This window comes from Oncorhynchus masou, chromosome 18 (assembly GCF_036934945.1).
Source record: "Oncorhynchus masou masou isolate Uvic2021 chromosome 18, UVic_Omas_1.1, whole genome shotgun sequence".
NCBI classification, from domain to species: domain Eukaryota; kingdom Metazoa; phylum Chordata; class Actinopteri; order Salmoniformes; family Salmonidae; genus Oncorhynchus; species Oncorhynchus masou.
The window spans coordinates 45,504,874-45,517,636 of record NC_088229.1 but is presented as its reverse complement, the minus strand read 5'-3'; the positions used below and the strand labels follow the sequence as shown (position 1 = coordinate 45,517,636).

General features: G+C 39.9%; 1 protein-coding gene across 1 annotated transcript; it reads left to right on the top strand.

Moving 5' to 3' along the window:
• Positions 1 to 954: 954 nt before the first annotated feature.
• On the top strand, positions 955 to 5,921 carry LOC135503706 (uncharacterized). The gene is made up of 8 exons (XM_064921855.1): positions 955 to 1,008; positions 3,241 to 3,348; positions 3,697 to 3,759; positions 4,151 to 4,321; positions 4,488 to 4,683; positions 4,916 to 5,067; positions 5,725 to 5,774; positions 5,879 to 5,921. Exons 1-8 carry the CDS (start codon positions 955 to 957, stop codon positions 5,919 to 5,921), a joined length of 837 nt encoding a protein of 278 aa, XP_064777927.1.
• Positions 5,922 to 12,763: the final 6,842 nt, after the last annotated feature.

The following is a 12,763-nucleotide window of genomic DNA, read 5'->3' as shown; positions in this document are numbered from 1 at the left end:
TGTTGTAATATCCTCGGCATGTTAGTGCAGTATATTGATATGTGATTTACAACAGTCAGAATGACACCCTGACTAAAATGACAATGGATCAGGTAAAGAGGTATGTTTATTCAAGAAAAAAAGCAAGAAAAAAAAGTGTAATAATTCCACGTTGGTTAAATGTATGTCATTGAAATGACATGGAAACAATGTTGATTCAACCAGTGTGTGCCCAGTGGGTTAAACATTTTGGCTTAACCTCAAACAAATGCAAACTGGCATTCTTAATGGTAAATAAATCTGAAATGGATTGTAAAAAAAACATGTTTCAGTCAATGCACTTTCACCAGGATTTACTTTATTTTCTCTACCAGTGTCTTTGGCATGTTAACACCTATACTGGGAGAGCTGAAACGTTAAAGAGAATTTCCAATGTCCAGGAATTTACTATAACATATATAGCACAATGTGTGGAACATCTGTAAGGCATTATCGCCATACTCTACCTGTGTATCTGTGAAGCACTGTGTCTAAGTGTAGTTGCACAGTGGTTCCAAATGTTTATTCTGTGCAGGGAACCAAGACCACCTAAAAGCTTTTAGTTATCTAGAAAGCTAGACCAATAATTTGTCTCAGGTCATGACCCACCAGTGGTTATTGGAAAACACCAAGCTGAGATACGGGGCATAGTTTCCTTCGGACCATATGAGAAAGAGCAGAAGGAGGGAGGTCTTAAAATAGTTTCTGAGTTACAGCTAAGGCAGGCAGTCACACTGTGAGCTGTAGAACTTTCGGAGGGGAGTAAAACCACATCACTCCATGCCGGGAGAACCTCGGCTCCATCCATGTCAGCTTCTCTTTAGTGCATGCCTTACTAGAGGGATTGATCAGGTCTAGAAGAGGAGAGACTCATCTATCTGCGCCAATGCTCCTGACAGAGGAGTCTGGTCTTTTCTATTTTCATAGTTGAGCCAGATGACCCTTCACGTGTCAGCCTACATTCAGTGCAAAACCGAGGTAAGAGATGCAGTTACATCTCCAGGAAACAATGCTCTTCTGAAGGAAATCTGTTGTCAAAACTGCCTTTGACATTGTCGGTATTCTCTTTAATTCGTCTACAGTTAAAATAAAACAATTAGATAATCTACAGTATGCCCCTCATCTTCACTTTTTTTGTTGTAACATAACAATTTGAAAGATTTTACTGAGTTACAGTTCACATAAGGAAATCAGTCAATTTAAATAAATAAATTAGGCTCTAATCTATGGGAATACAGATATGCATCTGTTGGTCATAGATACCTTCAAAACCCCTACCTTTTTTAATCAGAAAACCAGTGACCACCATTTGCCTCATGCAGCGTGACACATCTCCCTCGCATAGAGGTGATCAGGATGTTGGTTGTTGCCTGTGGAATGTTGTCCCACTCCTCTTCAATGGCTGTGCAATGTTGCTGGATATTGGTGGGAACTGGAACACACTGGTGTACATGTCGTTCCAGAGCATCCCAAAAATGCTCAATTGGTGACATGTCTACTGACTATGCAGGCCACGGAAGAACTGGGACATTTTCAGCTTCGGTTTGAGGCCAGTTGGACTTACTGCCAAATTATCCCAAAAACAACATTGGAGGTGGCTTATGGCAGAGATATTAACATTCAATTCTCTTGCAACAGCTCTGGTGGACATTCCTGCAGTCAGCAAGCCAATTGTACTCTCCCTTAAACCTTTAGACATCTGTGCCATTGTGTTGTGTGACAAAACTGCACATTTTACAGTGACAAGATGCACCTGTGTAATGATCCTGCTGTTTAATCAGCTTCTTGATATGCCACACCTGTCAGTTGGATGGATTGTCTTGGCAAATGAGAAATGCTCACTAACAGGGATATAAACAAATTTGTGCAAAACATTTCAGAGAAATAAGCTTTTTGTGCATTTGGAAAAATTTTAGGATATTTTATTTCAGCTCATAAAACTTGGGACCAACACTTTATATGTTGCATTTATATTTTTTCTCAGTGTAGTTTGGCTTTTCAGGCTGTACATTTTCAGATTTTTCTCCAATGGGTTTAAAATTAATAGACTAATAGATTAACTACTGTTGACAAAGATCAAACACGGCATGGATGGTTAACTTCACACAGTACTGCATGAATGTGGATCATCTGTATGGAAGCTCATTGATTCTATTTTGGATTATTACAGAATTCCCCTCAACTGAAGGCCCATCTCATACAATAGGAAAACAAAAACCTGAGTCCAATTTTTTAAATCAAACCCAGGAGATGGGAAGATGCAGAAACAAAGAGAAAACATTCTGTCTCATAGGATACTGAGAACAGTGCAGGAAAGGTCTATTCAATGATCCACTGTGCAACAAAAACAAAATATGGGTTCAATATTAAAGACTCATAGAAACAAAGTCCATTACGAACTAGGAAATGTTATGTTTTATATATTATTTAAAGCTAGATTCCGCAGTTGAAACAATAACAAAGCGCACACCCTGCCTCTGTTTTGGTAAAAAGTTGAGCGACGGTGCTAGAGAAATGTAACCACTCTCAAATTCATAGACAGAGCTATGGATACCAGGACTGACCATACATGATATAACAATTATAGTTGTGCCATGTTTTGACACTACAGTGTTTACATTTACGTTGTATAAAATAGGGGGGGGGCTTATTTTGAGTTCTGATGGGGTATGACACTTGAACTAAACTCATGAGGCATTTGTACGTTATATTTTTAAAGAGTCAATAGGTATATACTGGTAACTGCCTAAATAAAGTCTTAATAGGGCGTTGGGCTCCCAGAACAGCTTCATTGTGCATAGATTGTCTGGAACTCCATTGGGGGGGACGCAACACAATTCTCCACAAGAAATTCCATAATTTGATGTTTTGTTGATGATGGTGTAAAAAAGCTGTCTCAGTCATCGCTCCAGAGACCCCTCTTTCAAAGTCACTGAGATCTCTTCTTCATCTCTTCTTCTAGCCATGGTAGCCAAAATATTTGCTGAAATAACTCAGGAACCACACCTGTGTGGAACCATCTGCTTTCAATATGCTTTGTATCCCTCATTTACTCTATACTTTATTTTGGCAATTATCATTATAAGTCAAAAAATGTATGTAGCAACAAAGGATTCTAGCTTTAACATATAACATATTTTTTTTAATTCAAAGATGTCAACACATTTTTTACTCTCTTATTTTTCTGTTCACAAAGCTAATACGTTTCACCACTGGTTTCAGGTGTGTCTGTGTGTGATAGTGTTCCTGAGTCTCTCCTTGACCGTGGGAGACCCTGGTCCGTGCAGACACTCCATCACCAGAGGTCACCTGCTGACCATAAGACGCCTGGTGAGTAGTACAGCTGGAACGAACAATAGAAAAAAACATGAACACATTTATATGAACACATGTATAAAACTATTATTATTATAAAACTATTATAATATCAAAAGAATTATACATAACCAAGAGTGATTTATTGGTGAGATTTCCAGAAATACATTTTTGATCAAAGTGGAAAAAACTCTGGGGAGTATATCACTGTAAGAAGCATATTAAACTCATGGCTAGGACCATTAGGCATTCATTGGGATTGTTGAATGTACAGCATATTCCTGTCATGAATACAAAATATCGAAGTTAATATATATTTAATTAATGACTTCTGATAGATATTTTGGTTTCTGTTTTAAATAGATAGATAACCAGTTGCAGAGTGGATGCTCAATAACCTACACATTCATTGAGCAGAGAAGTTTGGTAAGGTCATTTTTATGCGTCATGTGTAGTGAAAACATTTTACATCATAGGCAAATTCACAAAGAACATTAGTTTATGCTTTTAAAAATAAAAATAAACATTTTTTTGTTTTTTACTTTAAGAAAAAATAAATTACACGAAAGGTTATTTGAGAATAGTACCAAAGAGTATCCAATGTCCACCACATAATTTATCCTAAAAGGACTGTAAAAATAAGCATTACCTATTAGCATTATGGCTAGGTTAATCTCACCCACCAGCCGGCTCTATGCGGTAGTAATTGCTCGTGGGGATGAGGTTATGGCTAGGCTAGAAAAAGTCACTGATATCAAACATACTTCGTATCATAACTAACCTGAATATTGACTGCTTTTCTTCCATTCCCTGACAGAGTAAATGTTGTTATGTGAAAGCTGCCCTGCCCTGGATCTTGGAGCTCCTGACCAGCCACTTTAGATACACCCAAGGCTCAGACAACCACAGCTACGTTCTGTCTCTGACCTGTCTCATCCACAACATCTACTCTCAGAGATGTGTACCACAGATCAACGAGGAGCTAGAGGTGAGGGCCGTTTGATGCAGAAGATTTCTCTTGAATAACAGCCTAAGTCGGGTGTTTTAAAGAGGATTTAAGGAACTTAATACTAAGCTCATAAAGCTCTTGTATTGATAGGACATGCATCCCATGTACATTTTTACCAACATTCCTCTCTGACTCTATTGACCAGGATGACCCAGTGAGCTTTGGGATGTCATTCAGCAGCTCCCCATCAGAGGCCCTGGGGAGGGTCCAGGATGTCCTGTCTGAGTACTGGGAGCTGGTGACCACCAGTGACTCCCCGGTAGACTGGAGCTGTGAGAGGGAGTACAGAGACACAGAAGAGCCCCCCACAGTCCTCCCTACAGCTTTCTCTCTGACTACAGGTGGGCAACTTCCTCAAGGTTCTTTACAGGGTCCCTGGCGAAGGCATAAAACAGGGAATTTCATTATTATTGAATATAATAATACAGTATGGTAATTAGGCAAAGTAGCTTACAGAATCAGACCCACTGTCCTCGGTTGTTGTATGCTTGAACTAGCCGAGCGATCTGATTATCTTAACCTTACTTGTCCATATTATAACTCAGCTGTTATGACCTGTCTCATCATCCACAGTCAGCACTTTTTGGGACTCAGAGAAAGCCCCTCAGACTGGTCTAGATGGAGCCCAAGTTGGAGACCTTAAGTTTGATTTCATGGTCATAACGCCATCAGTCTGTGGAGGAATGATGTTAATATTCACTCTCTATTGCCTCGTCAAACACAAGGTAATAATACATACTTACAAGTTACATATACATTGTGTCTTAGTCATTTAGCAGACGCTCTTATCCAGAGCTACTTGCAGGAGTGAGTGCATACATTTTCATACTGGTCCCCATGGGAATTGAACCTGCGCATTACAAGCACCATGCTCTACCAACTCAGCCACACTGGACCACGTGTGAGTTGAAGTTAGCCTTTTACTGCTGTGGGCTAAATCAGGCTCACAGAGTATTTCTTGGTAGTCTTAAACACATCTACTTTGAAGCTGAAGTATACACCTCACACACATTCTTATGGTCTTAAGAAAAGAAGACACCTGTATCATGTCAGATAGAGAGTTGAAATTGATTCAATTTTGAGTTTGCATCCCCATATTACACTTTATGTAGATCACAAAAGACTGAAATATAACTCACCCATTTGACCTATGTCATTTGACCTAAACATCAGATTTTCGGCATAGAAAAATATATAATGTTTATTAATTAATTCATATTCATAACATTCCACCCATGTGATTTGGTCATTTGACTGCAGGAATTAATAAACAGCATTGAAGACCCCTGCTGCGTTTAAATTGAGTATCACAGTAAAAAAGGAATAAAAAATAAAAAGCAATTGACACATTTGTTTATTTGTGTGATTTTGTTCCACCACAGATATTCCACAGTACTTATCGTCACACATCACAAGTGTACCAAAACTCAAGGTAAAGTGTTACACAGTATCTAGAGTAATCGAAACAATGCAAGATGATGACAAACAACACATATATGTGGCTTCTAATTCCAAGTTTTACATGTTTACTTATAGTTTGCATACAGATATTCAGGACATTGAGATGCAGGTGCAATAAAGTGAGTATTATGTTCCGTCTATCTATCATCTGTCAGTCTGTCCATGTACAGTATCTGCTGAATACTGAATACTCCACTTCTCTGCCAGAACACCATAAAATACAGATTGCTACAGATGGAGGAGCACATCTGGAGATGAGGATTTACATGAAGCACTCATCTCTGATACACACAGTCCAAGAGTGTAACACATTCCATAGACAGTCTTTTTCTGGCCTGCAGGCACCATAAGCACTATCAATGGATTTGAATGGACCTTCTCTTTTTGAGAAGGTTATGCAAGTAGGCTATTCAAGTAGGGAATAGTGTGTACAGTGTATACAGTGCATTCAGAAAGTATTCAGACCCCTTGACTTATTCCACATTTTTATGTTACAGCCTTATTCTAAAATGTACTAAATTATTTTTTTCCCCTCATCAATCTACACACAATACATCATGACGAACACCTGTCAAACACCTGTCTATATAAAGTCCCCCAGTTGACGGTGCATGTCAGAGCAAAAACTAAGTCATGAGGTCAAAGGATTTGTCCGTAGAGCTCTGAGACAGGATTGTGTCGAGGCACAGATCTGGGGAAGGATACCAAACAATGTCTGCAGCATTGAAGTTTCTAAAGAACACAGTGGCCTGACAGAAGCAACTCTTCAGTAAAAGGCACATGAAACAAGATTCTCTGGTCTGATGAAACCAAGATTGAACTCTTTGACCTGAATGCCAAGCGTCAGGTCTGGAGGAAATCAAGCACCATCCCTACGATAAAGCATGGTGGTGGCAGCATCATGCTGTGGGGATGTTTTTCAGTGTCGGGGACTGGGAGGCAAAGATGAACGTAGAAAAGTACAGAGAGATTCTTGATGACAACCTTCCAATAGAAAAATTACACTGATCACACAGCCAAGATAACGCAGGAGTGGTTTCGGGACAAGTCTCTGAATGTCCTTGAGTGGCCCTGCCAGAGCCTGGACTTGAACCCGATTGAATAAATCTGCAGAGACCTGAAAATAGCTGTGCAGCAACAGTACCTATTCAACCTGAATGGGAGAAACTCCCCAAATACAGGTGTGCCATGCTTGTAGCATCATAGCCAAGAAGAGTAAAGGCTGTAATCGCTGCCAAAGGTGCTTCAACAAAGTACTAAGTAAAGGGTCTGAATACTTCATAATATTATTTATTTATATTTTTAATATATTAAAGTAAAAAAAATTAAATGCTTTGTCATTATGGGGTATTGTGTGTAGATTGATGCGGAGGGAAAAAATTGTAATCCATTTTAGAATAAGGCTGTAACGTAACAAAATGTGGAAAAAGTCAATGTGTCTGAATACTTTCCGAATGCGCTGCATATTATGCACATATACATACATTAAATACAGTAGTTGAAGTCGGAAGTTTACATACACCTTAGCCAAAAACATTTAAACTCAATTTTCACAATTCCTGACATTTAATCCTAGTAAAATTTCCCTCTCTTAGGTCAGTTAGGATCACCACATTATTTTAAGAATGGGAAATGTCAGAATAATAGTAGAGAGTATTATTTATTTCAGCTTTTATTTCTTTCATCACATTCCCAGTGGGTCAGAAGTTTACATACAAATACTCAATTAGTATTTGGTAGCATTTCCTTTAAATAGTTAACTTTGGTCAAACATTTTGGCTAGCCTTCCACAAGCTTCCACAATAAGTTGGGTGAATTTTGGCCCATTCTTCCTGACAGAGCTGGTGTAACTGAGTCAGGTTGGTAGGCTTCCTTGCTCGCACATACTTTTTCAGTTCTGTCCACAAGTTTTCTATAGGATTGTGGTCAGGGCTTTGTGATGGCCACTTCAATACCTTGATTTTGATGTCCTTAAGCCATTTTGCAAAAACTTTGGAAATATGCTTGGGGTCATTGTCCATTTGGAAGACCCATTTGCGACCAAGCTTTAACTTCCTGACTGATGTCTTGAGATGTTGCTTCAATATATCCACATAATTTTCCTACCTCATGATGCCATCTATTTTGTGAAGTGCACCAGTCCCTCCTGCAGCAAGGCACCCCCACAACATGATGCTGCCACCCCCGTGCTTCATGGATGGGATGGTATTCTTCGGCTTGCAAGCGTCCCCCTTTTCCCTCCAAACATAACAATGGTCGTTATGGCCAAACAGTTCTATTTTTGTTTCATCAGACCAGAGGACATTTCTCCAAAAAGTACGATCTTTGTCCCAATGTGCAGTTGCAAACCGTAGTCTGGCTTTTTATGGCGGTTTTGGAGCAGTGACTTCTTCCTTGCTGAGCGGCCTTTCAGGTTATGTCGATATAGGACTCGTTTTACTGTGGATATCGATACTTTTGTACCTGTTTCCCCCAGCATCTTCACCGGGTCCTTTGCTGTTCTTCTGGGATTGATTTGCGCTTTTCGCACCAATGTACGTTCATCTCTAGGAGACAGAACGTGTCTCCTTCCTGAGAGGTTGCGTGGTCCCATGGTGTTTATACTTGTGTACTATTATTTGTACAGATGAACGTGGTACCTTCAGGCATTTGGAAATTGATCCCAAAGATGAACCAGACATTTTTTTTTTTTATTTCACCTTTATTTAACCAGGTAGGCAAGTTGAGAACAAGTTCTCATTCACAATTGCGACCTGGCCAAGATAAAGCAAAGCAGTTCGACACATACAACGACACAGAGTTACACATGGAGCAAAACAAACATACAGTCAATAATACAGTATAAACAAGTCTATATACGATGTGAGCAAATGAGGTGAGATAAGGGAGGTAAAGGCAAAAAAAGGCCATGGTGGCAAAGTAAATACAATATAGCAAGTAAAACACTAGAATGGTAGATTTGCAATGGAAGAATGTGCAAAGTAGAAATAAAAAATAATGGGGTGCAAAGGAGCAAAATAAATAAATTAATTAAATACAGTAGGGAAAGAGGTAGTTGTTTGGGCTAAAATATAGGTGGGCTATGTACAGGTGCAGTAATCTGTGAGCTGCTCTGACAGTTGGTGCTTAAAGCTAGTGAGGGAGATAAGTGTTTCCAGTTTCAGTGCTTTTTGTAGTTCGTTCCAGTCATTGGCAGCAGAGAACTGGAACATGTGAACATGTGGAGCTCTACAATATTTTTGAGGTCTTTTTTTTGAGAAATGGAACATGTGAACATCTGGAGGTCGACAATTTTTGAGGTCTTGGCTGTTTTCTTCTGATTTTCCCATGATGTCAAACAAAGAGGCACTGAGTTTGAAGGTATGCCTTGAAATACATCCACAGGTACACCTCCAATTGACTCAAATTATGCCAACTAGCCTATCAGAACCTTTTAAAGCCATTACATAATTTTCTGGAATTTTCCATGCTGTTTATAGGCACAGTCAACTTAGAATATGTAAACTTCTGACCCCTGGAATTGAGATACAGTGAATTATAAGGGAAATAATCTGTCTGTAAACAATTGTTGGAAAAATGACTTGCGTCATGCATAAAGTAGTCCTAACTGACTTGACAAAACTATAGTTTGTTAACAAGACATTTGTGGAGTGGTTGAAAAACGAGTTTTAATGACTCCAATCTAAGTGTATGTAAACTTCAGACTTTAAATGTATATATTGTTTAGACACACCTACTCATTCAAGGGTTTTTCTTTATTTTTACTATTTTCTACATTGTATAAATAATAATGAAGACTTTAAAACTAAGAAATAACACATATGGAATAATGTGTTAACCGTAAAAGTTTTAAACAAATCAAAACATATTATATATTTGAGATTCTTTAAAGTAGCCACCCCTTGATGATATTCTTTGCACGCTCTTGGTATTCTCTGGACCAGCTTCACCTGGGATGTGCATTCTTTTCCATGCTTTGCTGAGCTCTTATTGGTAGCTTTTCCTTCGCCCTGTGGCCCATCTCATCCCAAACCATCTCAGTTGAATTGAGGTCGGGTGATTGTGGAGGCCAGGTCATCTGATGCAGCACTCTATCACTCTCCTTTTTTGTCCAATAGCCCTTACACAACCTGGAGATGTTTTGGGTCATTGTCCTGTTGAAAAACAAATGAAAATAATCAAACACCGTCACACCTCCTCCATGCTTCACGGTTGGAATTACACATGTAGAGATCATCCGTTCACCTACTCTGCGTCTCACAAACACAGGTTGAGAGAATGCCAAGAGTGTGTAAAGCTGTCATCAAGGCATTGGGTGGCTACTTAGAAAAATCTCAAATATAAAATATATTTTGATTTGTTTAACACTTTTTTGATTACTAGATTATTCAATATGTGTTATTTCATAGTTTTGATGTCTTCACTATTATTCTACAATGTCGAAAAACATAAAAAATAAAGAAAAACCATTGAATGAGTTGGAGTCCAAACGTTTGACTGGTACTGTAGATGTGGTACTGGCCTGGAAACTCACTGAGTCCTTTATACACAGTTGCATAGCACTTGAGTAGCTCTTCCTTGAAGCATGGCGGAGCATGGCATGCAACTGTTACAACTTTTCTGATGAGGTCAAGCTACACACAGGCCTCTCTGCCTAGTAGTGGTGTGTCAGTTGCATCTGTAACATAGAACTAAAGATGGGCTTGTTTGTGCCGTGTGTGCACTTGCAATGTCATGATGCCCTTTGGTTAAATTTGGGTGCCTCCATAGGCTATGAGTACAGTCTCAGTCTCTCACTTTGAATTGCTTGGGCAATTTGTCTGCTATTGCTTGTTGGGAACACATTAGCTTCAGTTCCTCTGTCTAACTTAAAGTTGATCGTCTGTATCCCTTATACACAAGTTTGTGTGCCAGCCAGCATCTTATTTGTGTGCTTGTATCACTGCATTTATGTAACAATCTTTTGGTTGCTACATGATTCCATATCTGTTATTTCATCGTTTTGATGTCTTCACTATTATTCTACAATGTAGAAATTAGTAAAAACAAAGAAAACCCTTGAATGAGTAGATGTGTCCAAACTTGTGACTGGTACTATATATATACACTGTCTATATAACTTGACTTAAAACCCATATTTTCTAATAATGTCTATGGTGATTGATGTGCCTTTGTCCACTATATAAAAAAAACTATTTGTTGTTTCAAGTCAATTAAATAAATCTAGTTAGACTGGTACAAAAGTTTCATTGGGGTTTGTACCATTATATTGCTTCCAGTTTTTATATTGGGGGGGAATTGATGTCAGGTCATCCAGAATGTTGCGAACTTGCTTCAAAACAGCCAATCAACGAGCTCATTGACACTTTAAAAGCCATTTCATAGCCACTAAATAATTTTGGTCAGCACTTCAGGACTAAATGTCATTTTGCAACATAGCTGATCATTCAGAGTATCTCTACCGCTCCTGCTGTCTCTAGAGAGTTGAAAACAGCAGTTTTTGGGACAGGTAGCACGTCTGGTGAACAGGTCAGGATTCCATAGCCACAGGCAGAACAGTTGAAACTGGAGCAGCAGCACGGCCAGGTGGACTGGGGACAGCAAGGAGTCATCAGGCCAGATAGTCCTGAGGCATGGTCCTAGGTCTCAGGTCCTCCGAGAGAGAGAGAGAGAGAAAGAAAGAAAGAGCATACTTAAATTCACACAGGACACCGGATAAGACAGGAGAAATACTCCAGATATAACAGACTGACCCTAGCCCCCCGACACATAAACTACTTCAGCATAAATACTGGAGGCTGAGACAAGAGTTGTTGGGAGACACAGTGGCCCCATCCGACGATACCCCCGGACAGGGCCAAACAGGCAGGATATAACCCCACACACTTTGCCAAAGCACAGCCCCCTCACCACTAGAGGGATATCTTCAACCACCAACTTACCATCCTCAGACAAGGCCGAGTATAGCTCACAAAGCTCTCCGCCACGGCACAACCAAAGGGGGGTGCCAACCCAGACATGAAGATCACATCAATGACTCAACCCACTCAAGTGAAGCACCCCTCCCAGGGACGGCATGGAAGAGCACCAGTAAGCCAGTGACTCAGCCCCTGTAACAGGGTTAGAGGCAGAGAATCCCAGTGGAGAGAGGGGACCGGCCAGGCAGAGACAGCAAGGGCGGTTCGTTGCTCCAGAGCCTTTCCGTTCACTTTCACACTCCTGGGCCAGACTCCACTCAATCATAGGACCTACTGAAGAGATGAGTCTTCAATAAAGACTGAAAGGTTGAGACTGAGTCTGCGTCTCTCACATGGGTAGGCAGACCATTCCATAAAAATGGAGCTCTGTAGGAGAAAGCCTCAGTTAATAATTGTGTGTAGAAAAAATATATGCATTGTTTTCAATGGCAGGCATTCACACCATTGTTTTCAATGGCAGACATTACACACCTTTCAGACCTAGACCGTAGCAAACAGTTTCAAAACTTATTGCAATGGAAACCATTTACTCCACGAGTTTCTATTAGGCAAATTCAGGTAGGTCCCTCCCGATTTCGTTCGGTTTGTTTGGTTCCCAGTGGATTTATGCTTAACGGTTCCACGGAACAATAGACTGTTAGCCAGCACTTCTCGTAGATCAGTGGTTCCCAACTTCAGCTTTTGAATACCCCCAATAGTACACATTCTTATAGTAGCCCAGGACAAACACACCTGATTCAACTTGTCAGATAATCATCAGCCCTCAATGAGTTGAATCAGGTGTTTTTTACCCGATGCTACAACAAAAATGTGTTCTGTTTGGGGTACTTAAAGACTGGAGTTGTGAGCCACTGGCATAGACAATTGGCTTGCAGGCTGGCAGTGCTGTTGGCCTACTGGCTGTGCTGTTGTGCTACTGGCACTAGTTTCCCCCGAACACTTTTTCAAGAAGCCAAATACGTTTTATTTCTCCATTGCCTGC